The sequence below is a fragment of the Xiphophorus couchianus genome, chromosome 18 (genome assembly GCF_001444195.1).
Source record: "Xiphophorus couchianus chromosome 18, X_couchianus-1.0, whole genome shotgun sequence".
In the NCBI taxonomy this organism is placed as follows: domain Eukaryota; kingdom Metazoa; phylum Chordata; class Actinopteri; order Cyprinodontiformes; family Poeciliidae; genus Xiphophorus; species Xiphophorus couchianus.
The window spans coordinates 24,753,189-24,779,179 of NC_040245.1; the positions used below are offsets into that span (position 1 = coordinate 24,753,189).

The following is a 25,991-nucleotide window of genomic DNA, read 5'->3' on the forward strand; positions in this document are numbered from 1 at the left end:
GCAGTATTTGAAATTTATGCAAGTTTCACATGTCTTTAAAAATTTGACTAATAATACACATTCAAATCACAACAGGCCTTTGCTGTGTTTTTGCTGTTTTGGCTTGGTTATGATCAATCCGCGTCATAGATATTTAAATTCAACATTTTTCTGAACTTTTAGCCAACTTAATGATGGTTAAGTTCAAGGTAAGCTTGAAATGCATAACAGGCCCCGCCCACTGCTCTTCCTCTGCCCTGCTGGGCAGCGAAGTCAATAAAAACAGTTGAGGAAGCCCTGAAACACAACAACCAGGATCAACGAAATGGACATGACGCAAAACTTAAAGTGCACAAGCTCACTCTTGTTTCTACTGCTCCACTCTGGTGCTTTTTCTTCTGTGCCCTCCTCTTTGTTTCCCTCCTCCTGTCTGTTACAGGGAAGATTTCATCTAAATGGCATGCACAAGGCTGGAGATTTGATACTCGGCGGGCTGTTTCAGGTCCACTTCTTCTCAGTGTTTCCTGACCAGTCGTTTACCGCCGAACCACAACAACTGATATGCCACAGGTAAGTGCGTCAGGAGCACAAAAGACTGGGAAACCAGAGCAATAGAAAGACATTTGAGAATCAGGCGTTATCATCTGAGAAATATTTTGTCTATATTATTCGAGTAATTATTATTATTATTCTTTTTTTTCCCCCTTGGCTGATTTGTAGTTATAAAAACTTAACTGTTATATTTTTCAGCGTCAAACCTAGTTTTCTTTGCGCTAGTTTTGATTTTTTAGGATTTCGAAAGGCTCAGACCATGGCCTTTGCCATTGATGAGATCAACAGAGACGATCGGCTTTTACCCAACGTGACCTTAGGGTACAGTCTCTACGACAGCTGTCTCACTCTCGGAGTTGGATTTCGTGCAGCATTGGCATTAATCAGCGGTCAAGAGGAGCATATTGTGATGAATGAGACCTGTGAAGGAGCCCCTCCAGTTGTGGGTCTTGTGGGAGATTCTTCCTCTACACGCACTATTGCTATCTCCACTGTCTTGGGTTTGTACAGAGTGCCGATGGTAAGTGTCCAGCTTTGCCGTCTAATAACAGATTTGTTTGTATGTAAAATGAGACGACTAAAACCGTTTTGAAAAGATATGAGAATGTGCAATGTGTATTTTTAACAGGTGAGTTATTTTGCCACATGTGCCTGTCTCAGTGATCGGCAGAGGTTTCCATCATTCTTTAGGACAATCCCGAGTGACGCTTTCCAGGTAAAAAAAAGTTTAGAATGAAAGAAAGTATTATGAAAAAGTGAAAAATTATTTCCCTTGATCTGTTTATTTCAACTTAAAATAGTAGAAATTGCATCTGACTGTGGAAAGGTATGTTTGTGTCTTTATCTCATGAACAGTGTCATGAGATTTTCTGTTTGCTGCTCTAACAAGTAATATGTTTTTTAGATAACGTCCAGTCTGACAGACTGTCTTAAACTATTTATTTTACTTATTCTATTCTTTGGTACAACAATATAAAAGACATGTGCTTATTCTGAATGTCAGAGGTTAAAGCAACATCCTCAACATTCTCAATCTTGCTCAATTTCTTTTTAAACTTCACTGGGTGCTTTCACATAAGTAGAGAGTGGATAGTTACATTTTTTCACAACAATAGTTTGACTAAATTTTGCACACAAGCAATCTTTTAGTTTGACCAGGGTTTTACTTCTGAGTAGAAGTGATGTTAATGTTTTGAAGAGTCCAACAGAGAATCTGCAGAGGGAGGTAAAGATGAGGTGGACAGCAAGGAGGCTTTCCAACCTCAAAAACATAAACCTCTGCAGAACATGAATTATCTCATTTAAAGAAAATCTTATGAGCACATATATGACAAATTTGATTGCTGTAATGACAAAAACAAAATTCCACTCATCAGCGAGAGTGGCATAAATAATTTTCCACATTGCATGTGTCGGGACTATTTTTAAAAAGTAGATGTTTTTCTTGACATCTTCAGGAGAAATCTGTGTCAATTTCAATCAGAGTCAAACCTCCTGATCTAAACAAAAATAAAATAAAACATACCAAACATATGAGGGAATTTGATGCTAACTGCATACTGAACATGATTACCTTTAAAACCTGTTAAGTCAGTTTTTCCTGTGTGTTTTCAGGTGCGCGCCATGCTTCAGATACTGAAACACTTTGGCTGGACATGGGCGGGTTTGCTGATAAGTGATGATGATTACGGGCTGGACGCCGCCCGCTCCTTCAACTCTGACCTAGGTGTGTCTGGAGGAGGCTGTCTGGCCTATGTAGAGATTCTGCCCTGGGAAAAAGATTTGAATGAATTCAAGAGGATCGTGGATGTGATGAGGAAATCCACGGCCCGCGTTGTTGTTGTGTTTGCGCATGAGGGTATGATCATTAATCTCATGGAGGAGGTTGGTCTTAACATTTATTTGTCCTTCCTAAATGTATAAAGTGTCAGAATCAAACATGTGAGCAAGAAACATAATGAGACAAAGAAAAAAAAAGTATTACTGTGGGCCTCTAGTCACATAAATACAACTTCAGGATAATAGTTGTGTGCTCACATATTATCTTACTAGTCAAAACTAGTCAGTATTTCTTTGTTCTGTATCAAAGTTCTTTAATCTGAGAATATATAAACATCATTAAAGTACTTATTGAAGGCTAAGAAAGTTATTACTTTTTAACAGTTTGTTGAAATAATTTCCCTGCTGGGATGAATAAAGTAATTCTTCTAAAAGGTGGTTTTAGCAATACATTCTGCCACAACCAGGCATTTTGAGGACATTCATGTAAGAGAGAGTTTGATTTCATTGCAATAAACAACTCTTATAAAAATGAATAATAATAGGGGAATAGTTTTGACTGGTGTAGGCTCTGTGAGATGGTGTTCATAAGAGTTCAAGAAATGCCTCTGCTTAAAAGATTTTTATTAGTTTATGGATGTAATATAGATATAATGGTCTTGTAACTCCTGCTGTGATTGCTTTTAAAATCATTCCACTGTTCAATGTTTGACTTTGTTTCAGTTTAATTGATCTAGTTTGTGTGAATTAGCTGAGATCATGTTTTGTCCCTAAACAGGTTGTGAGGCAGAACTTGACAGGCCTTCAGTGGCTGGCCAGTGAAGCCTGGTCCACAGCTGCCGTGCTCCAGACCCCTGACCTCATGCCGTACCTCGGGGGCACACTGGGCATCGCTATCCGTCAAGGAGAGATACCAGGCCTCAGGGACTTCCTGCTCCAAACACGTGCTGATCTACAACACAACACCACCTATGAAAATAGCATGGTGACTTTTTCAGTCATTAAGTGTAGCCATGATGATTAAAAAATCCTTCTGAAAAAATGTCACTTTTATGTTTTCCAGGCAAACCAGTTTTGGGAATTCACATTTAAATGTAAATTTGCACCAGCTCCATCAGGCTGGGTTGAGGATGGGGGAAGGATTTGCTCTGGAGACGAGGATTTGAAGGCCGTGGAAACCGAGTTCTTAGATGTTTCTGATCTCAGGCCTGAGTACAACGTCTACAAAGCTGTGTACGCTCTGGCATACGCCCTTGATGAGCTGCTGAGGTGTGAACCAGGAAAAGGGCCTTTCAGTGAGGAAAGCTGTGCAACTTTACAAAAACTTCAACCATGGCAGGTATTGTACATGTTAAATTTTTTTAACAATGAACTATAGTAATAAATAAATATAATGTGTTTACTCAGTAGCCTAAGAAAAGACGAGCTCCCTCTCTGCAGTTCTGTCCTGGGTCACCTCCCACCTCATCTGGCTCTTCTTGAAGTGGAGGAGCAGTGGCTGAACTCTGTCCCTCATTCAGATGACCAAGTTTCTCACTCTATCTCTAAGGGAGAGCAGCCACGTGTATCCACAAATTCTTTCTTTAGGTCACTGCCTAGAGCTTGTGGCCACAGATGAGGGTGGACAGGACCCACCTCCACTTGGGGCCACGATTCTTTGTCAACCCATAAAATTCCATCCATCCATCCATTTTCTGTACACCTTTGTCCTTAGCGGGGCTTCATCATGTCTTCATCAAAACACCTGCCAATTTGTACTACCAAACTGCCCCCACAAGGTATCTGGGTTCTCTGTTAGCGATAAGTTCATAAGCTCAATCATCTGGGGGGGCTCAGAGTAGAGCCATTGTTTCTACACATCAAGAGGAACCAGTTGAGGTGTTTCAGGCTCACCTAGGACTGCATGTCACAAGTATAAAGTCCCTGACAACTTACTTTATAAGCTTATTGGTGCACTCAAATGCATCTACCATGATTAAGCAGCTGCCCAATGAAAGTTAGGTGGTAGTCAATGAAAGGAGTCTGTCTACCAACATCAAAAATGTCTAATATTGTTCTGAGAATAATTTTATGCTCTTTTACAGTATGGTCATAGTATTACATATCAACTTTAACAGTGAACTGGATAAAATGATGCAGTCAATGTCTTTCAGATGTTCTTTTCCCTTTTCTCATTTGCCTTCCATTAGCTTGTGTATTATCTAGAGAGGGTTAATTTCACCACATCATTTGGTGACCAAGTGTCATTTGATGAGAACGGCGACGCCTTACCAATATATGACGTCATGAACTGGCTCCGGCTCCCTGATGGACAAACAAAAGTTCAAAATGTCGGCGACGTAAAAGTGTCGCCTTTTAATGGTGAACAACTCACACTTGATGGAGACAAAATCTTCTGGAACTTTCTATCAAAAAAGGTGACTCGTTTCCTTTAGTTCCTTTTGTAGCTTGTGAAGTGACTTTAGAGAGAAACATGAATTTATGTTTCTCCTATAGCCGCCGCGGTCGGTGTGCAGCGAGAACTGTCCTCCAGGAACCCGTGTGGTGAGAAAGAAGGGGGAACCTGAGTGTTGTTTTGACTGCATCCCTTGCTCTGAGGGAATGATCAGTAGTTACACTAGTGAGTGTTTATGTTTTACTAGTTTTTATTATGATTTTCACAACGCAGTCTTACAAATACACGGTTTGACTTTCTTCCTGTCTTTCTGTCAGATTCCCTGGAGTGCTTCAGCTGTCCAGAGGACTTCTGGTCCAGTCCACGGCGAGATCACTGTGTTCTTAAGCAAACAGAGTTCCTCTCCTATCAGGAACCGCTAGGGATCTGCTTGACAGCAGCCTCACTGCTGGGCACATTCATCTGCGCTGTTGTTCTGGGGATCTTCATCTATCACCGCAGTACACCGATAGTACGAGCCAACAACTCAGAACTGAGCTTCAACCTGTTGCTTTCCCTTAAACTGTGCTTCCTGTGTTCGCTGCTGTTCATCGGACGACCCAGACTGTGGACATGTCAACTCAGACACGCAGCGTTTGGGATCAGCTTTGTGCTTTGTGTGTCCTGCATCCTGGTTAAAACCATGGTGGTCCTGGCTGTGTTCAAAGCCTCCAAGCCAGGAGGGGGAGCCAGTCTCAAGTGGTTCGGTGCTTCGCAGCAGAGAGGAACTGTTCTGGTTCTCACCTCTGTTCAGGCAGCAATCTGCACTGCCTGGCTTGTCTCTTCTTCTCCTTCTCCACATAAAAACACCAAATACCACAACGATAAGATAGTTTATGAGTGTGTTGTTGGCTCCACTATTGGTTTTTCCGTGTTACTGGGATACATTGGCGTATTGGCTCTTCTCAGCTTTGTGTTGGCGTTTATGGCGAGGAATCTTCCCGACAACTTCAACGAGGCCAAACTCATCACGTTCAGCATGCTGATCTTCTGTGCTGTGTGGGTGGCCTTTGTTCCTGCTTATGTCAGCTCACCGGGCAAATATGCAGATGCAGTGGAGGTGTTCGCCATCCTGGCCTCCAGTTTTGGCCTCTTGATGGCGCTGTTTGGACCTAAATGTTACATAATTCTGCTGAGACCAGAAAGAAATACAAAGAAAGCTCTCATGGCAAGAGGAATGGAACAATAAAATAATAGCTTGTAAAAGTCTAAGTACTCCTTCAACGTTCTATCCCATTTTGTACGGCGCAACAAAACTTTAATTAGATTTTGTTTAATACTTTCTGCAGGAAGGTGGACCGCAAATTTTCTAGCTCTTAACATCTTCACATCAACTCTGCTCAGCATCTCTTTGTCTGCTGACAAAAAGGTATATGAAGCATCCACCACCGTGTTTCACAGGGGGACGGTGTGTGCAGGTCAATGTGTAGTGCAAACATTCACATGGTCATCTCATCTCACCAGGTCACTATTCAACGTGTTTGCATGTGACTAGCTGCAGACTGACCTCCATCTTTCAGCAGTGATTTCCTTCTTGCCACTCATTCATGAAGTCAATGACTAATTGTGGAGGACTTGACAATTTCTCCTACCTGCTCTGTGGAAAACTTCGGAGAATTGCATCATGAACACCCAGAAGCTCACTCCTGACAGATGAGGATTAACGTTGTGGACATATCTTTATGGCCGTTAAAGCAGTCATAAAAAGTCATCAGTCTTTTTTGTTTTGGTGTCAGAGTAAGGGGGGCTGAATACAAAAATACAGCACAAATTTTCTTGGTTTTGATTTGATCAGGAATATATATATTTATTTTGTGAATTTGTGCTACTTTACATTGTTCTACATCATTATATTTCTATACAACAAGCAGAGGTTTGTAGTTGCCACACTAACAAATTGAAGCAATTCAAAGGGTGTGAATGCTTTTTAAGAGGTGGAATCAATTTACAGATTAAAATGAATATCATGACTAATATGAGAAGTTATTAAGATGACTTTATGAAACAAATTGTTAGAACACTCAAAATGTCGGAATCACCACCAAAGGTTTTTATTTTTTTATTTTTTGCCATAATGTTACTTTTAAAATATCACTGCAGCTGATTTTTAGTAACAAATTTGAATGCAAATTCGTTTTCTATGAATAAAGATTCATTTGTTTAATCTCTGTAGTGTTGTAAGTTCTTAGACAAACTGCAGTAAATTGCATTTGACAATGAAACAAAAACAAACAACCCAACACGAATGAAGCGAAAACTTTAAATAGCACAGAACATGCATCTTTAAACAATTACAAATTAAACATAATTGTAATAATTATGCCCTCTTTTACTCTTAGCAAATTTTTTTAACATAAAGTTTTCCTTTTAGCACAACTGAAGCGAAAACGTTAAATAGCATAGAACATACATGTATTGTTACACAGTTATTACAAATCAAACATATTGTGTAAACTGAATTTTCAAAAATGTGTTGTAAATGTTAGAATGAATTTTAAGGTCTTCCCTTGTCCAATTATTCTGTGTAAGGAGAGAAAGAATCCTATTGACCTTTTGAAAGCACTTTTGAAATCTGGCCAGCAGATGGCAGCAGCGGACTTAAAATTGATCAGACAGTCGCGGTCAAATTCCTGATCTGGTTGTCAGACATGTAGCTCTTTACACTACTTAAATGCAAATAATTTGATCATTAGTTTGCAAAGTTTAAATAAAGAAATCAATGTGGCTGTTGGCAATATAATCCATGTAGCATCAATATTTAAGAGAATTGTGAATAAGATACTGACAAACAACATATATGGAGGCTGTATAAAAGTTCTAATTAGCACACTTTTATCCTCCCCTTTAACTCTTAGCAAAACCATTTTTAACATAAAAATATGTATCCAAAGGAACACATACCTGAACTGAATGAATCAAAACATATTCTTTAAAAAAAATCCTTTTTAGTGGCTTATTTTTACTAAATTATGATCATTTCTTACAGGTCGTCACACATTGTGTGCAACATCTGGAAAAACAAAACCTTTCAAATGAAACAATAGAGCATAAACAACTTATAAAACAGAGAGTGTGACTGAAATGACTATCTTGCCATCAAATGCTTCTTAGTGTTTTTCTCTGGCCTCAGAAGGATGATGAAACACTTTGGAGCAAAGATGCAGAGCAGCAAACCGTAACTCGAGGCCAGGATGGCAAAAATCTCCACGGCCACCGCGTATTTTCCAGGTGAACTGACATAAGCGGGGACAAAAGCCACCCAGACGGCACAGAAAATCAGCATGCTGAAGGTGATCAGCTTGGCCTCGTTGAAGTTGTCGGGGAGCTTCCTGGCGAGAAAGGCCAGAAGGAGGCTGGTGCAGCTCAGGAGGCCAATGTAGCCCAGCACCAGAGAGAAACCCACCACAGAGGCCATGGCGCACTCCAGGGTCACCTGCAGACCCGGGATCTTCAAGTCAGGTCGAGGCTGTGGGGGGCTAAGTGACAGCCAAATAATGCAGATGACAACCTAGAAAAAGAAAAGAAAAGGGAAACGTGGTCATGGCAGTAACGTTATTACAGTGTAGATTTAAGTAGAATAAAAATAACCTTTGTTATCCCACGAGGGGGAAATTCAAGTGTAATAGCAGCAACAGGTAAAGGTACACAAAAAATGCTTAAAGTGTTAAAAAAACAATATCAATAATAATGATATTAATATTAATACATTGTACAATCCTTTTGCTCTCAGAAGTAAAAAAAAAACCAAATAAGTAAACCACAATAAATCATTTAAAAACGTTCCTTACCTTGAAGGTAAATATTAAGGGAAATACTAAGGGGAATGTGAAATACTTCTTACTGTATGTAATCAATGTTTCACACGATGTCCATTTTCTTCCTTATGTCTTGTACATGTGGAGAAAGTTTTGAAATGATTTATCATGGTATCATTTTGTTCTCATCTGTTGCCTCATCAAGGTTTCAACATATAGCGCTTCAATGGGGATGTAAACGGCATCCTGGGTAAAAGCAATATTTAAAAAAAATACGCTACCTGTACGGATGTGAAGAGGCAGACACTTCCTCTCTGCTGTCCGGGACCGAACCACTTCATGAGGGCTTCGGCGCCGGGCCGGGCCGAGCGGAACGCTGCCAGGACCACAATTGTCTTCACTTGAAGGCATGACACGCAAAGGACAAAGCTGATCCCGAAGGCCGCCTGCTGGAACCGGCATGACCACGCCGAGGGCCGGCCGATGAACACCAGCGAGCACAGAAAGCAGAGCTTCAGCGACAGGAGAAGCAGAAAGCTGAGCTCCGAGTTGTTGGCTCGTACCTATGAAAACACGGGAACCGACAACCTTGAATGGCTTCGTTTTCCAAATGTAAAACATCAAAATGTCGAACGCGGACGTCCGTCAGCTTACCATAGGCGTCTGTCGGTAGTAAAGGAACACCATGAACACAGCAGTTGTCACCGTGACACCGGAAACGGCCACTGCTGTGAGGGTGATGCCCAAAGTTTCATTGAAGGAAAGAAAGTCCAGCTGGCGAGGGATGCAGGCGGTACGCTCGGCGTTGGACCAGAACTCAGATGGGCAAATATTGCACTGAGTGGAACCTGGACGCAGAAGAGAAAGAAACAGACAGGAACGCCATCAAAGTCATGGCAGAAAGGCTGAAATGGGCTTTCTTTTGAGGCTGCCATCCTCACCAGTTGTGTTGCTAATCTGTCCATCAGCACATGGAATGCAGTCAAAACAGCAGATGGGTTCTCCTTTCCTGCTGGCCATCCGTGTGCCAGGAGGACAACTCTCACTGCAGACGGAAACGGGGACCTGAAAAAGGTTTAACAACTCGTCAGTCTCAAGAGTAAACATGAAACAACTCTGCAGAAAACCCAAAAAGCGAGCGGATACATTCGGAGTACCTGACTGGACCCTGTGCTCCACTGAATGGCAGACTCGTTAAGGTGGAGGTCAAAGCCATCCACACGACCAATCAAAACAAGCTTGACCTCTCCCTCGGGGCTGCTCTGCCAGTTCAAGAGGTCATACTTCGCCTTGACGTCAGCACCTTGGAAATAAAATGCTTCGCCCTGCGGTGTGGTGAAGTTCACTTTGCTGAGGTGCTCCATCAGCTGAAGGCCAAAAAGTAGGAAGAAAAATTACTACAGCATTCTTGTTTCTGCAACTGCTGCTCTGTAATCTGTAAAAACAATATATCTTCATGTTTTAGGGCTAGAAAGTCTGTATGTTTAAAGAATATGAAACAAAAATTCCCAATCATTAATTCTTTAAGCCTAATTACTGGACTTCGCTCGGGAACTGCAACAGTAGTTTCAAAAAAATCTCTCGCGCTAATCACAACAGTTTGTTTTCTTAACAAAACAAAACAAAAAAACATTTTAGTAGAAATACGTAGAATGCGTGTGTGACGTTAAATAGTGACACAAAAAGAGCAAATATTGAGCACTTTTTCTGTAAAGATCATCAAATAAGAAAAAGCTAGTGAGCTCCTCAGAAGTAAACAGATGAAAGGGACACATTTCTTTGCAACCACAGAAAAAGAGTCACTCCATTGTAAACGATTTTTATCCCAGAAGAATGAAGCGATCGCAGTCTCGGAAGAAGAACCGATCAAAAGCTGAGGGATGACAACACAGCACATTTTATGCTAACGCTCTTACAGACAGCTAGAGCAACTCTCAAGTTAAGCTAAAATAAACGTGTTCAGTGATGCAGCTATAATTTGCTGTAGCTGCATCACTGATCACTGCGTCTGAAGCAAATAGGTTTGCAGATATAAGTAGTTTAGCTTTCCATCTGTTCTGATAAAAGTGTCTTTTGAGGACCAAATGACTTGTGAGAAAACTATGGCAGACAATGTCCTCAAAATATTGTTTCGATAGTGGAATTACTTCAGTGTAGCTGCAGCCCACACACACACACACACACACACACAAAACCTGGATTACATGGTGAAATGTGAGACATTTGCGTTCTGGTGTTTTTTAAATTTTTGTCACCCATTGACATCAGAATAACATTCTTACAAGGAACCAAAGCAGAAATTTCTGGAACTTCATTGTTTGAAATGACAGTTTTTGTCACAAATGTTTATTGATTAATTCATTCAGGAAGCATAATGCTTTTAAGGCCCACAATAAGGTGTCGGTTTGTTAGGTCTTCAATTTGCTTCCCTCAGACATCAGCTGTATACTGATGTTTGACGATGCAGACGTATTGGTAGAACAGTTTACAGGGTGGCAATTTAAAATTATGTTCTCAGCTGCCTCTAGTTCACTTTTCTTTCTCTTTTTAAAAAAAAATATAATTATTGATTTTACCAGGATTTTGCTATCATATAGCACAACTTGGGAAGGAAAAGGAAAAAAAAAATGATGATACATATGAGAAGATTTAGTCCAAATCTAAATGCAGATTTCACAAAAGTCTGAAACATGCATAAATGTCTTTACCTCCATGGGTTTGATTTGAGTGTGAAGTGAACAGGCGACGTTTCGTCCTGGAGAGCTGCTAACGTCGGGGCAGGAGAGTAGGGAGTGAAGGGCGTGGGCTGCAGCATAGACTGCAAGGTAGACGTTGTATGTCACCCGTAGCTGGGAGGCGTCAGTGAAGAGATTTTCCACGTCCCACAGGCTCTCTGTGCCGTTGCAGGGTGGAAGAGAAGAAGACGACGGAGCTGCTGCAATCCCAGGACTGCATCTGAATTCCTTTTCCCAAAATTCCTTCAGGAACTGGTCGTTCGGGCGAAGCCACGGGTTTAAATTCCGAACAAAAGTCCCAAACCCAGGCAGGGGGGATCTCCGGATGGCAACGCCAAGAACACCTCTCGCCACTTTACGTGAAAAGGTGCTTTGCCGAAGATCGCTGCTGGTGCTCCAGGCCTCACTTGCCAGAAATTGTCTGTCAGTCACCTAACAATAACAACAACACAAAATGTCCGAAATGATGTAATAAAAGCCTTCTTTAGTAGCTTATATGAAGATTTTTCATTTCTGTTTCTTACATTTAGCTTCTCCAGTTGTAGGAACAGCTCTATTACATCCGTGAACCAGGCAAAGATCAGAATCACCTTCGCAGTCGAGGCCTGGATGGTGAGCGCTGCCCGTCTGGCCTCACTTTCAATGTTTTCTCTCTGAAGGGTCTCCAAAAAGGAGAGGCAAACCCCGGCCCCCTGAATTTCCTCCTGAAACACCTGATTCGGAGCGCAAATGAGAAGGTTGGAGAGGAATGAATTAAGATTGTCAGACATTAACAAGTAATCCAACAGCAATATTATCGTCAAATGTTGGAATCACAATCCCAAATGTCACAATCTTTTCTGTTCCTCATTGGTCTTTGGGATGTTTGAGCTTCAACAATTTGGCTAAATATGTAGTTGACACATTTCAGTTCCTGATATCTTGAATATAAAAGCATACAAATCAAACTTTTGCTAAATATCGCTTAGCAAAAAAGATGTTTAAAGTCTGCATTTTTGCAAAGAAGAAAAAGAAACAATACATCTAATGGAACAACCTTCACTGCCATGAGGCCATAGTCATTGTTGGCCACCACTGCTCCAACCCAGCTCCAATTATACTTTATAGCGAGCTGAGCAATTGCACGTGCTTGATAGGTATCACTGGCCATGGTTCTGAAGAAATTAGGAAATTGTTGCCTGTCACTTAAGCTTGGAGAACTTGCTGTGTAGCTCACCTAAAGGGAGAAAAAAAACAATGTGCATTTACTGCAAAATTCAACATATAATCTGAATCGTAGAGCGTATAAACTGTAAGAAATGCTCCATTTATAGTCTGTGGTATAAACTGTATCTATCTGTTTCAACGGAAAACTCACTAGAGGAATAGAAAGTGGTCCCAGGAGTTTGGACAGTACGTGGGCTGTTATAGACGAGGAGCCACCAATGATCAGAGGCACACGCTGTTCACCTAATAACATTACAAAGTATGTTACATGTAATTTTCTTTTTTTTGCAATAACATAGAGTCTTACTCTGCACGAAACAAGTCAAGACAATTACCTGCTCCGACTTCTGTTTCCTCCTGATCCGAGTTACAGCTCGGTGCGTCTCCACCGACCAATGACAGCGCAGCCTGCATCTCCCAAGCAGGGAGGGCGCAGGAGTCATGGATACGGTAGCCCAGCTTCACGCCCGGCAGCAAGGTGGAGCTGTGGTTGATTTCCTCCAGAGCGAACATCATCGCATAGATGTATTGCAATGGTAGATTTTGCAAACTATAGGGCAATAGGGAGAGATGAGGTCACACAAAAATAAATAAATAAAAATCAAATGCAAAAAGCATTAGCAAACTGGTAACTTGAAACTTTTAACTTTTTTCCATTTTTAAGTTTGCCAAATACCAATTCATGGACAAAGCACTCAAAAACACTGTTTCAGAATGGATCTAAATACAGGGAAATCCCAGAAGAAAACCTGTTAGTGATGAAACAAGTTAGAAATTTACCAATCCAGATTTCCACAATGAAATTGCTTATATTGAAGCATATTTATGGTACAGGAGGATTCTGGGAAAAAATAAAAATTGATGTATGCGCACTCCCTCCGAAACCATGCATCAGTTCTCGTTTCTGTCCTCAATAACTCCCTACTTTTTAGTCCTGTAAGATAAAACCCAAGAACGACACACTGAACCTGATGGTTGTCATGCGACGAGCATTTGAAAGAAAAAAAATTTAGTTAAAGTGTATAAATAGTTTTGCAAAACCTTGTAAAAAAAAAAAAGAAAAAGAAAAAAACTGATAACACACTAAATGTGATAAACAGTCAACTACAAAAAGTAAAAAATTACTTCCTGAGTCTTACCCAGTGCAGGGTTTGTTGTCTGGCTCCAGAGTGAACCTCTGGTCCTTAACAGGAGGCATGAAGTGAAGGTTAAAGAGCCCGCCGATGATTACATCCCCGTCCTCAAACAACCCGCTGTCGCTGGGTGTTCCCCACCGAGAGCAGGTCAGCGTCTGAGCCAGCTGTGCGCCCACCAGCCAGAGAGCGACGAGATGGGCCAGCAGGGACATGGTGGATGGCGCGGTTCTGGACGCTTCAACGGAAAACACCTTCTAGGATACATTCACAGAACAGAATATCTTGGGGGGGATGGGGAAAAATACCTGCATGCTATTTTAAATCTTTAAACAACATGAACGAGTTGAAGTCTTCATCTAAACTGATTAAACGTCTCTGACAAAGAAAGTACTGGCAAAACTATGTTAAGTCATGAAAACGCAGCCTCGCCCTCCTGCTCTGCAGCAGAGATGCTGTTCTGAATATTTATGAGTGAAGCTCAGAGTGGAGGCACAGCCAACAAGATGACGCTTCATCAAATGATCTCTCTCAAAGGTAAAGGCAGAGCAGTGATGGGAGTGACTGAGGTGTGATACAGTGAGGATGCAAAATATGAAAATAAATAATACACAAAAACAGTTTTCTATGTACTATTTGACAAGTTTATTTGAAATTAGCTCAAGATAATTAGGCAAAACTAACTTAAAATCAAAAGGTCAAACATTTTTGGGGGGTTTTATGCGCATCTTTATCTGTTTATTTCTAAACTGAAATATCAACAAACCCTCTTCCAATCTTTTGCTTTGTGTTAGAACTATTTTTCTAAAATCCAGCACATGCCAATCCTCAGGGCGGCAATTAGCATTTTAGATCCTGAAAGAGTCGAATGGGTTCTTGGCAGAGTCAAAATATTGCATTAAAGAGATTGTTTTTGTTGATTTGTTCGTCTTTGAGTTTTTAGCTCACTTTTTAGTGCAACCTCTTCAGAAACACACACACACACTGCTGTGAAAACGTATTTCTCCCTTAGCGATCACCTTCAGTTTTTGCTTTCTTTATCACACTAAGCTATTTCTGATCACTAAATACGTTGTAATATTAGACAAAAAATAACCATAATTGGTGGAAAATGTACTTTAGTCATTTAAATCAACCTGGAATTACGAGAAAAAGTTATCAAAAACAGGAGTCAGCTGCCATCAAGTGCTTGTGATTTCTGCCAATGAATTTTTTATCCTTTGTTCGTTGCAGAATTCATTTAGTTCAGCCAAGGTGGAGAGTCTTCAAGCAGGAGAATTTGACTAGGCCACTCCAAAACATTTGTCTTAACTGAATATTTGGTTTATTGTTCTGAAAACCCAAGTACTTAAGGTCAAAAACCGATGACTGGACGTTTACTTTCTGGATTTTGTGTAAGAAAATTGAATGAAACCTCCAGTTTCTTTGCTGCATAGACTTTCAGATTATAGGCTGGAATAGGATTAAACTGAGGTTCCTGACAGCATGGGGGTGATAATCCCTTAACCTTCTCCCTAAAGTGCCCCTAGAAGAAGTTAGTAAAAGTTTTGGTTTCTATAAATGTACAAAATCTCACTAAATGAAATGACTACTGAGATTGAATACAGAACAATTATACAAATACACAATTAGTCCAAGGTCTAGTTGTGTTAAACTTTATTTATTGCTCTGACTAAAAATGTAGTAGATATTTATTTGATCGTAATCATTGTCTTGCATTTTCTCACTTGTTCGCTTGGCTTTCCCATTTTGTAAGGTGACTGAGAGTCAGTTCATACTCATTACTCTGGAAAACAGGAAGTCATCGATTATTCGGCAAAAGTACTTGAAGAACAAAAGCATAAATCTCCAAAATAGGTTAGATTAGTTTTATAGCAATTTCCACAGGTATTTGTGGCACTGATGGTGTGCAATAAACAATAACTTAATGGTTTTTTGCTCATCCTCATCCTCAACAAGTGTAAGGATTATAACGACTCCAGTGACTTAATATCCGGAGTACAAAACTCATCTGGTTTAAGCCTGCTTCAAGATCTTTTTTAAACCTCAGTGTGACAGAAGGTGACAAAGCAAAGTCAAACCGCTAAAGTACTTCTTCCGCTTGTGATTCAGACGACGTGATGTGTTACCTCCTCCAACGGAAGCAATAGTGTTGTCACTTTTTGCCATCTGTTTACCATCTTAGCCTTTCCAGCTTAGCATGTAGGAAATGCTCTTCATTCTGCACCACTTTGGAGCAGCTGCCGATACAGTTTTGGCCCGACCATCTGTTCGAAGACGGATGTAGATAGTTTGATGAGTTTTGCATCTATCACCCACTGCAAGGCAGCCTGGGAGAGGTCAGTGAGAGGTCAACAACTACAGTAATCTTGTTCAAACACCCAGTTTTTCCAGTTGTGTCAACTAAGCTAATAGATGTGCTATAAGACTACATTCTATTTCTAATTTTGATGTTCTTTTGTTATTAAGGTTAAAAATAAGAATATTTGTGCCATTTGCGATATATATCTCCCCAAAGTGTACCTTAAATTAAGTAAATTCAATAGCCTTTGCATGTTTCTGATGAAAAAAGAAGTTGAACACTGAGTGACACTGAATTCAGTTTCATGTGAGCAGAAAGTGCTGCTGAGCCGCAGGTGTGCAACTCATAATCCTAATTATCATTCATTTCACACACAATTACGTCCAATTATGCAATTACAGCGAGGCGGCACATAGGGGAAAAACAAGCTGTGCGTGTTTGCTTTGTTGGTTTTATGGTCTGTGGACAGATGACACAACATTCATTTTAAACTACACTTGAACATTTAACAAATATCGTATTGCAAAAAAAAAAAACTAACTTTTGTGTAACCCCCCCCCCACCAAGACCTAAAGAATGTTCTCTACTGATCTATCTGTTATGTGTCATCTCAGCACTAGAGGAGTGGAAAAATTACATGAGAAGATGAGTTGATAAATTGAAATTCTCATTCTCAAACTCTCATAGCTGAACCGCTGTAGCTCTGGCTGAACGCTTAAGGTTGCTGTCCTGCTGAAACGTCAACCTTCGGTTCAGTCTCAAATCTTCTGCAACCTCTAACAGGTTTCCTTTAGGCATCGTCCTGTGTTTAGCTCCATACATCTTCCTGTGAACCTGGTACAGCGCCTTTGTACCAGTATCTGCTACAGAAAAGTGTCTCCAGAGCATGACACTACCACCACCACTTTCCACTTAGGTTTTTGGGGAGATGTGCAGGATTAATTTTATGTTTAAATATTGAGAATTTTGGTCAAATCCAACCAGCACACCTTCCACACACATCCTCTATATACATCACATTTCGGGACCATGAACGTTTCGAAATGGATGCTTTTTCTTTTTTTTACTCCCAAGCTTTGGATTTAATCAAGATCCAAGCAGGATTGATTTGTTGCCAATAAATTTCTGTGAAGATCTAATGTGTAAGGACATTTGATCAACTTAGCCCCAACAAAATGCATTTAAAGTTTAATGCATTGTTGCTCCTGTTAAAATAGAAAAGGCATATCAGATGGATCTTTACATGAAGGTAACATAAAAAGTTCTGTTAGAGTGTGAGCTAATAACTAGTGCTGAAATAATTTTCAGTCAGCCGGCGGCTGATTGGTGGCTAAACCTCAACCAGGATCGGAGGCTGCTGGAAAGGAAAGGTTTCCTGTGCATTTTTATTTCAAACGTGTTCAAAAACATTTGTTATGCTACAGATATTTAGAAATAACAGCCTCGAAAGCAAAAAAGATAAATAGGAAGCTTCAGTTGGTCTTCTCCGTTAGCAGGGAAAGCCTGGCTGCTTTGGTCAGTATTCTCCAAGGTTTCATTAATGCAGAGTCCAGCTGGTGTTACGTTTAATGGGAAACCATTCAATTCTTTTTAACAACTCTGATGGACACTGAGCAGCTATTTCCCATGCCAGTTTTATACACAATTCCCTCATGAATAGTGAATTTACGGTCTCTGGCTCTTCACGTTTAATGGGCACCTGGAGAAAAAGGCAACAGGGGTCATTTTATTTGAGCGGAGTGTTTTGATGATCATTTTCTGTTTCTTTTTTTTTTTCTTCTTCAATTTTTTTGTTTTAAAAATGATGAAATGTGGTGCACTGGCTGTGCATGATGGAGTCAGCTGTTGATAAAAGCGGCTGACCTTTGCCTCAACTCTCCAGGGGTCAACCATTGAGGCGATATATTCGGAGAAACTGATGACTCAGAATTTTAGTTATAAAATTGGAAAAAATTGCATACAAATGATCAGGATGAGCTTGAAACGCTCCACTATCTTATTTGGTAAGTCGTAAACTTACGTCTGAATGGTTAACACATAAATAAATTAACTTGTGCCTAAAACTGTTTTTATTTTTATGTGTATTTGTGAAACTATCTGATTTTAAAGAAAACTGTTTAGCAAAAGAGAAAATACACAAACAGTGTGTTCAAACCAATTATTTCTATCTTTTATTGCATTGGTAGGAAAAATCCTCACAGTTCCGCAGTGAGCAACAATACAAAGAAAAAACAAGTGTGGCGTAATACTGGAACCTTTCTCTACAGAAAAACCAACAGCATTGTTGTCTTCTCTTCCTTCGTCTGTCTCTGTGTATCCATCGTTTCATTCGCTCAGGCCGTCAAGTTGTACAAAACAAAATAACCAGAAAGAACAAGAGTATTTTCACTGTCTGTATCAAAGCAATTATAAAAATAAAAACCTTTAAATTCCAATTCTCTAAATTTTCTTCTTCTTTTTTGCCATCAAATTCTACAGGTTGTCGAGAGTTAACAAGTCCAAGTAGAGAAGTTAAATGAACTGTATTGCACTTTAATTGTTAATACAAACATGCCTACAACCTCTGTTTGCTCTGTGCAAATGTGTTCGGGTAATCCAACATCTACTGTATAAACTAGTGCATAGTCATGCTTGACATGTTCACATGTAACATGCACAAACATATATGTAAAGTTCAAAGTGGTTCTCTGCTAAAACCGACCTCAAATGAAAAATCCTATCAGGGGCATTTATAAACGACACAGTTAAGGAAATTCCACTGAAAAGAGGAGGAAGACTTACGTTTGATAGATGAAAAGATGAACCCCATCTATTAAAAGTAGCCGCTTCGTTATCTACACATTCAAAGGATGCAAAGAAAGACATTATTTCTCTGCTTTTACTTTTTCTTTTTTGCTTCGTTGTTATTGTACATACGTTGGACAGTACAACGCAAGGACAAAGATTACAAGATTCTGTACAATCTGTTCAGGAAGCCATTTGAAGGGAGCCAAAGTCCCCAAGTACATTTACACATTAGGGAGAATATAGACAATACACAGCCAACAACATCATTCTTGACAGGAAAGTGGACATTTCATGCGTTCAGGTCCAACCGTGGATTATATGCAACATTTCACTTACAGTATATTGTAGACTATTAACAGCCCAGACATGTCGATAAAACAAGTGCAATATTTCATTTTAATGGTCTTCTGGCTTTTGGTATAACTGAATCTACAGAAGGTTAAGTACTTTGTCCTTCGTTCCAGGTCATGGTACAGTCACACCTACAACCTGAGTAGAAAGTAGACTTCAGGTTCAGATTCTGAATGAGAAGTGATGCCAAGTGAGAGAGAGTCATCTGTATAGTACCGATCTCTGAAATGGTCCACGTTGCCATAGCGTACCGACGTGCAGGCTCCTTCGGGGAGTCCTCTGTCCTCCAGCTCATCTAGGTAGCCTGCTATGTAGGAGCCAGTGGAGTGTCTGTTAGGTGGTTGATTCTGCAGGGATGGTTTGTTCCTCCATACTACTCCACCAATGCTGTCACTGTTACTGATTGCCACTCCCGGCTGAGCTTTGAGGGCCTCTTGTTGTCTCTCGCGGGCACGGCTGTTGATGTGGCGCACTCGGCTTTGGCTTCGCGAAGACAGGCGTCGGGCAAGCATCGGAGGAGGGGAATCGTCCGTATCTCTGGAAACAATCGGAGACACACTTGCTTCTTGGGGTAGTGCTGGTTGGATTTCCGCTTCTTGTTGCAACTGAGTCGACTGTGGTCTTTCTTTGAGACCGTCGTCTAACTCTAAGCTAACCAGTCTGCGTAGCTGTTCTGTAAGTGTATCACTAGACTTTGTGTGAAAAGAGTGTTTGCCTGTTGTATCTATAGGCTTTGGCCTTGTTGTATGAGGAGTGATGAAACTGCGACTAATTATGTTGTATTTGCTTTGAAAGTTGCAGGAAATGTCTTCAGAGGTCAGGTCCCCGAGAGACTTAGACTTGCATGGTTTACGGGCTGTGGAGTCAGTGATAGACAGTGAAGACTGTAGATAAGCTAATGAAGGACCTGAATTTGATTGCAGTGAGTCTCTGACTTTGGACGGTTGGTTATGTCTGCTATGAATGAGGTTGGTCTTGTATTTCCCAGTCTGTAAAACCTGTGTTTGACCTTGGCTATGTAGTTGGATGTTTTGAGAAGTTTTAGACTCTAATGAGGACATAATACAACTATGGTCGAGCTGGCTGTGCGATGCTTTACATTCAGAAGAAGGAGAGCATAGGGCTTGTTGTCTGGACCTGTTCTGAGATACAGAACATTGACGCAGAAGACTTTCAGCAGAGGAAAAAGCATTGTGGAATCCTACTCTCTCTGTTGTAATTTGATTGTTTTCTGGTCTTTGCTGATGAGACCCGTTAAAGAGCAGCGTCGAACTACAGCTCCTTAAGACGGACGTTTGGCTGTTGTTAAGTAAGTCAGAGTTACCCTTAGGTATGGGGTAGCTGTTCTGACAAAGAGCACTGGAGCTTAAGGGTCTGGAGCTGATATAACTCTGACCTAGTGGAAGTTGTGAGCTGTTTTGTTGATGGTGATTAGTCATTTGACGGCATTGCTTATTCACTGGGAATGAAAATTGTGAAGATGCTAGATGAGATGATTGTGTTGGGTTCGGTGGTTGGGAATACTTTCGAGAGAAGTCGTGATTTTGGTAAATAGCTTGGTGTTTAACTGGACTTGAAAGCCTACCCCACTGCTTGCTTTGGTTTGGCATGATCTGCAATGGATCTTCATCAACGTTTAGCTCCACTTCTGTAAATGACTCTCCAGTTGAATGGTGGAGAATCTGAACGCAGTCACTGGAGAAGGAGCTCATGTACCTTTCAGAAGCACCCCGTTCTGTTTTAGGTGCTGTAAATGGAGCATCTTCCACCTCCTCGTAAACCCTCTCCTCTGGCTCTGCAACTTCTTGTCTGTCACCCCACATTCTTTCCACACTGCCTCCTTTCTCTACGTTTTGGATAGTTTTTACAGGTGAGGACCCCAGACTGCTGGAAGGCGTGCTCCCTGTAGTATCTGCTTGAACATGGACTGTCTGCTTCCTCAGGTTGTACACGGACACAGGTGTCAAAACGTCTTCATCCAGGATAGTGTAGACCTCTTCAAGGTCAGCTGTTTCTGGGCTCGAGAAGAGAGCTGCAGCAAGTTTATCTCTATTCTTGTTGGGTGAACAAATGCTACTGTGTACATGACTTGACTTTTGGGAGTTTGTCAACGGTTTGTTTTTAGCAGATGCCATTTTGTTTATGAGAGGAGACCTTAGATCTTTTCGGAAATTAGGTGAAGTAGCTCTAAAGTTCAAGTGGGATGAGGTGATGGTCTGAGATGGTGTAGTTAAATTCCTTAGATCACCAGTGCATTCAAACTGATCAATTAAAGCAGAAACGGAGCAACAAGTGCCTTGTTCGTTGCCTAAAGACACTCCGTCAATGAGTCTAGATATAGTGCTATCATGTAAAGAGCTGGGAGCAAAGCTTGTTCCAGAAACAGCTGGCAAAGATGAAGGTGCAGAGGAAGAGGAGGAGGAGCTTGACGGTGCAAGAGTGAATGTTGTACTATTTGATGATGATTCTGGTTTATCTGATGTTGTTTGGCTATTTGTTAAAGGAGACATAGAGTCAGCTTTCTCTATTTCTTTGGGGAAGTTATTGGATTTGCTTTGTTCTGACTGGTAATTGACATATACTTCTTCCTTTCTTATCCCCCCACCACCAGTAACCAGATAGGAAGTCTCCTTTGTTTGATCGCGCTCTTTCTTTCTGTTTGTCTTTGAAGGGGTAGAGACAAGCGATTTAACAGAAAACGAAGGGTCAAAGAAAGCGTCCACGGTGGAAGACCTGGGCCTGTCGAATCGGGAAGCTCCTGTGGACACAGAAAAGGCAGCGAAAAGCTCAATGAATATGGGCTAACATGTTACACTGAGGACAGAACTCGAGGCTCCGGGTCAATTAGCCCCTTCACCGATTCGCACCAACAAATAGGCGTTTTGTCCCATTTTGCACATCTCGTAACTGTAACCGAAATATTTTCTACTTTTTTTTTGGTTTACTTCTCTTGTCAGCTACAAATTCAATGAACTTTAGGAATAAACAACTATAAAAACGTTTCAATGTCAATGTTATTGTATATTGTCGTAAAATATTGATCAAACCAAGTAATTTCCCAAGTTGGGGATGAATACACTATCTGTTCTATCCTATATTTGTTTTAGCATAGTTACAAAAACATTTGTTCTTGCAGTAGATTGTTAGTAGAAAACGACTTAACTTTTCAAACATCTGAATTCAGAACATCTGAATAGAAATATTCACTCGTAAGCACCAGATGTCTGGTAGCAAACCTTTTCTTTTCGTATCCAAAACAGTCTTGTAAGACCAAAACTGTTTGTGCACAAGAGGGCAAAGGGACAACACAATCGGTACCAAGACTATAAGGCTTACAAGCAAAACAACAATCGACAGGTCAGCCATGGCAAGGCAACATTTATACACAAACAAATGGACCAGCAAGAACAACAGCCAAGGGAAAGCTGAAACAATGGGTCTTTGAGGTTGGAACAATAAAACTAGGAGACACTTTTGCAGATATCAAACATGGAAAATGGTAAAATGGGAGCTGATGGCACATTGATGAATCTCAGACCATTTTCAAACCAAATACACTGGGTGAATGCAATGCTTGCATGTTTTTGATCAATGCCGCCTTCAGACAATAGTATTTCTCATTACCTGGAGGGATTTCCTAGTCAGTTCTCTACTATAAAGAAACACAGCAAATGAAGATGGGACAGAAAAGGCATGTTAATGTCTCATGGAGATTAGGCCGTGGTCCAACACTTCACAAGGTTACTGTGCATGTAGCTGTTGCAGGAGAAGGACAGAAAAGATCTTGGTAAATCGGCGGGATTGATATACCCTTATTGCCCTTCTTACAAAAAAAATAACAGCATCAAATTGTTAGACAAATTATAAATACAGATAATTTCAAGTAGTAGTTTGTATGTAAATTGTATGAGTCTAAAAATCTTTTAACTTGGATTAGTGCAAAATACCCACCGATGATGGTGTCTGCACCCACATCATGCTGTTCCTTGTCTGGGGAGCAGATTGACAGCTGCCCTTGCAGAAGTCTGTCTAGTGGCATGGAAATGGGTCTATGGACAAGAGGGGCTCGAGGTTGAAGTGGCTTCTCTGCCCCTTCTGCCCTCGCTGAGAGCCCTTCTCCTCCTGAAGCCCCAGCATCAGTGCCATTCCTGTGATCAGATATCGAAGCCACAGACTCCGATAGCGCCATCTTAGTCTTCTTCCGCCCCTTTGCTGGGGCGCTGGCTGTTCGACGCAGGAGGTGATCACTAATAGAGCGCTTCCGAAGACCAGAGGCGTTCGTGTCTACAGAGGACTTGGAGGAACGGTTGAAGAAACCTCGAATGCCTCGTAGTTGGTGACCCTGAGCACAGGTGCATCAGAAATAAGAAATCAGCAAAAGACGTACACAGCTGTAAATGTAACAGACCAGACTGTCACTGAAAGTGAACTTACTTTTGTAATTAAATTCAAAGAGTGAAAGGAAATGTTGTCCATTTAGATGATTATCACATTGTATCATTATAACTTGCAGCTCATAAAACCCAAAATACAGTTTCTCAGCTGATTTAAATATTAAATAAGACAAATACAAAAAATATTATTGTAGGATTGTCGGCTGACTGAAAACAGAGTTTCTGAAGGATCTTAAGAAGTCATTAAAGTCATAACTTTGACAGGCCTAAAAAGTCTCGACGTGACTTATATAGCTATATATTTCTTCTTCCATCAAGTACTTTTACGCATTTATTTACTTTAGAAGTCCACAACCATCAACAATTGATTCCCTCTGCAGTAGTTGCTACAAAGGAATTGTTATGGAAGAAAAAATTCCTAAATACCAACATAAAAATGTTCCCTATAAAACTTTAATATATTAAAGTTTTGCAAATGTACTCTTACACATCCTTATAATACACTGTAAAAACAAGTGCACTTCTGACATGCAGAACACAAGCTTTTACACGTCATAAAAGTGAATGAAAATGAGCGAATCAACGAGTGAATTTTATGGACACATGTAGACGCTCGTGAGCTGAACTTACATGCTTTTAAAAACACTTCCTATAGATGGCAACCTTACACCTCAGGTACAGCAAATGTGATGCAAGAACCTGTTTATTTGTGCATGCATGCCATGCTGTTACCATTTTGTAACAATGATGGGATAAAACCAACAAATTTGGCAAGCAGATTGCGAGCTGACTAAAATTCAGCCACCAACATTTCCTTTGGATGTACAACTGCACACAAACTGCATGCATTGCTTTTCCATGCAGAGAGCTCAGGGGCTCCATATACCTTGCTGGATCCTAAAAAGTGCATTATGGTAAAGCTTGGGTTCAGGACAAGAGGGCTCCACTGGAGAGAGAAAATAGTGGAAGGAGCAGAGCCTCAGTTGACTGATGTGTTGAGAAGGAATGACACGTGTTTCTCTCCACTATATAATTTCAGCTGGCAAAAGAGACTAAAGGCAAACGCTGTGGAGCCCTTACCTTCCCATAGACATCATGCACTGACACGTGCACAAAGATGGACGCCTCAGTCAGGCCCTCCAGGTAGACATGTCTGTAACCTGTTGTTGTGAAATAAAATATATTAAGGAGAAAGTGCGTTTAAGAACAGTTGTCATCACACTGTCGGTTGTAAGATAGCCGTCTGAGAGGTTAGGATTAATTATAGTGACAATTGTGAAATCATGTTACCCGATAATATAACCCCATTGTTTTTAAACAGCAAGAGTAAATCACAAAGTGATGCATTTAAGTACATATATCACAGGGCCTCAATTAAGCATTAAGGGGAAAACGGCAGAGTTGTGCACAGACCAGGCATCAGGCTACTGAAGGCAACAGTCCGTTGACCAATGAAGTCTCGTCCAATCGGGTCGTGGTCCCAGACAAGGAAACGCACAAGAGCCAGCTCAGCCATATGAAGTGTGAAGGACAGAGTCTCCTCCCACACTGGATTAAAACCTGAGGACGATGTACGTTCACAGTGATTAGGATCTGCATCATTTCTGCATCTCTTGAATTACGCTTTTGCAAAGGCTGATACTGTAGTAACACAAATGATGTACTCTGTTTCAGTGATCACTGCCTGCGTTGATAACCTAATCTTAAAAAAACAAGATGTCAAGGTTTGATGATTGCTTAATCATTTTCTTTCTCCACAGAAACAACAAATAAATGTTGAAACCATCTGCAGCTCACATGTAAGATTGACGTCCAATGTAGCTTGGAACGCAAGCTGGATTTATGTGGTGTTATGCTAACTGCTGATATCCATACAAGTCAATAAAAATTACTTTTATTCCACTCTAGGCATTCAAACACTGCAGAAACATGCTCGACTGCATAGTAAAACGCAAAACCGCACAACTATGACATTGCCCTTACAAAACCCACGCTACATTTTTACAATGCAACTACCTAACTACAATTACATATTAGCATGAATTGTTTATGTGTAATATGAAGTAAAATGTTTCAAAAACCTTTAGAGCCAATAAAACCTAGCACTAAATCCAAGTAAACATTGCAGAGACACAAGGCCACTGAGTGTGTTTTGCTTACCGTTGTCATCAACAACTCTCGTCTGTTCCTTGCAGCAGTCAATGGGCAAACCAATGATCTCCACTTCAACGAATGGATCGATGATCTGAAGGCGGCAGAGATCATCAAAATTCTCCTTTTATTTATGCTGTGAGCAAGTTTTACGTTCCCGAGCAGTGGCGCGCGAGAGAACAAGTGTGTGTAGAAACAATTATGCTCGTCAAAAGACAGAATGACAGATGGAGAATGTGAGAACACCGCGTTGCTCTGCCTTTACCTCGCCGCGGTCCCCCAGCATGGAGTCCGGTGGTTTGGGCAGCTGCTGTCCACTAATGATCTTGAGTATGAGCTGTTTCTTGGGGTAAGCTGGAAGTGGGTCATCACTGAATGGGTTGAAGGAGCCTACAGGGAGTAAAAGATGGCAGAGCAGCAACTTTAATTAATG

At 40.8% G+C, this 25,991-nt stretch overlaps 3 protein-coding genes across 10 annotated transcripts in view; 1 reads left to right on the plus strand and 2 right to left on the minus strand.

Annotated features, from left to right (window-relative positions):
• The first annotated feature begins 211 nt into the window (after positions 1–211).
• LOC114161506 (extracellular calcium-sensing receptor-like) lies at positions 212–6,996 on the plus strand. Its single transcript, XM_028044814.1, has 9 exons — positions 212–549; positions 757–1,051; positions 1,160–1,246; positions 2,146–2,415; positions 3,089–3,295; positions 3,374–3,649; positions 4,500–4,727; positions 4,807–4,930; positions 5,023–6,996. Exons 1-9 carry the CDS (start codon positions 305–307, stop codon positions 5,931–5,933), a joined length of 2,643 nt encoding a protein of 880 aa, XP_027900615.1. The 5' UTR covers positions 212–304; the 3' UTR covers positions 5,934–6,996.
• On the minus strand, positions 6,991–13,788 carry LOC114161464 (extracellular calcium-sensing receptor-like). The gene is made up of 11 exons (XM_028044747.1): positions 13,580–13,788; positions 12,776–12,990; positions 12,592–12,683; positions 12,271–12,450; positions 11,759–11,947; positions 11,208–11,666; positions 9,657–9,866; positions 9,441–9,564; positions 9,154–9,347; positions 8,781–9,062; positions 6,991–8,252 (listed from the first exon to the last, which is right to left on the minus strand). The coding sequence occupies exons 1-11, from the start codon at positions 13,786–13,788 to the stop codon at positions 7,830–7,832; spliced, it is 2,577 nt and encodes an 858-aa protein (XP_027900548.1). The 3' UTR covers positions 6,991–7,829.
• A 4,235-nt stretch (positions 13,789–18,023) lies between these two features.
• plch1 (phospholipase C, eta 1) overlaps positions 18,024–25,991 on the minus strand; it is a 77,949-nt gene continuing 69,981 nt past the window's right edge. For 4 of the 8 annotated variants that reach the window (XM_028044724.1, XM_028044725.1, XM_028044726.1 and 1 more), the window contains 7 exons: positions 25,824–25,948; positions 25,568–25,652; positions 24,821–24,967; positions 24,488–24,567; positions 24,294–24,353; positions 22,965–23,355; positions 18,024–21,771 (listed from right to left, as the gene is read on the minus strand). In XM_028044724.1, coding sequence (XP_027900525.1) covers positions 19,145–21,771; positions 22,965–23,355; positions 24,294–24,353; positions 24,488–24,567; positions 24,821–24,967; positions 25,568–25,652; positions 25,824–25,948 — 3,515 coding nt within the window. In that variant the 3' untranslated portion in view covers positions 18,024–19,144. Of the gene's footprint in view, positions 21,772–22,637; positions 22,770–22,964; positions 23,356–24,293; positions 24,354–24,487; positions 24,568–24,820; positions 24,968–25,567; positions 25,653–25,823; positions 25,949–25,991 lie in introns of all 8 variants that reach the window. The other 4 variants (XR_003599028.1, XM_028044728.1, XM_028044727.1 and 1 more) reach the window with 4 other exon arrangements.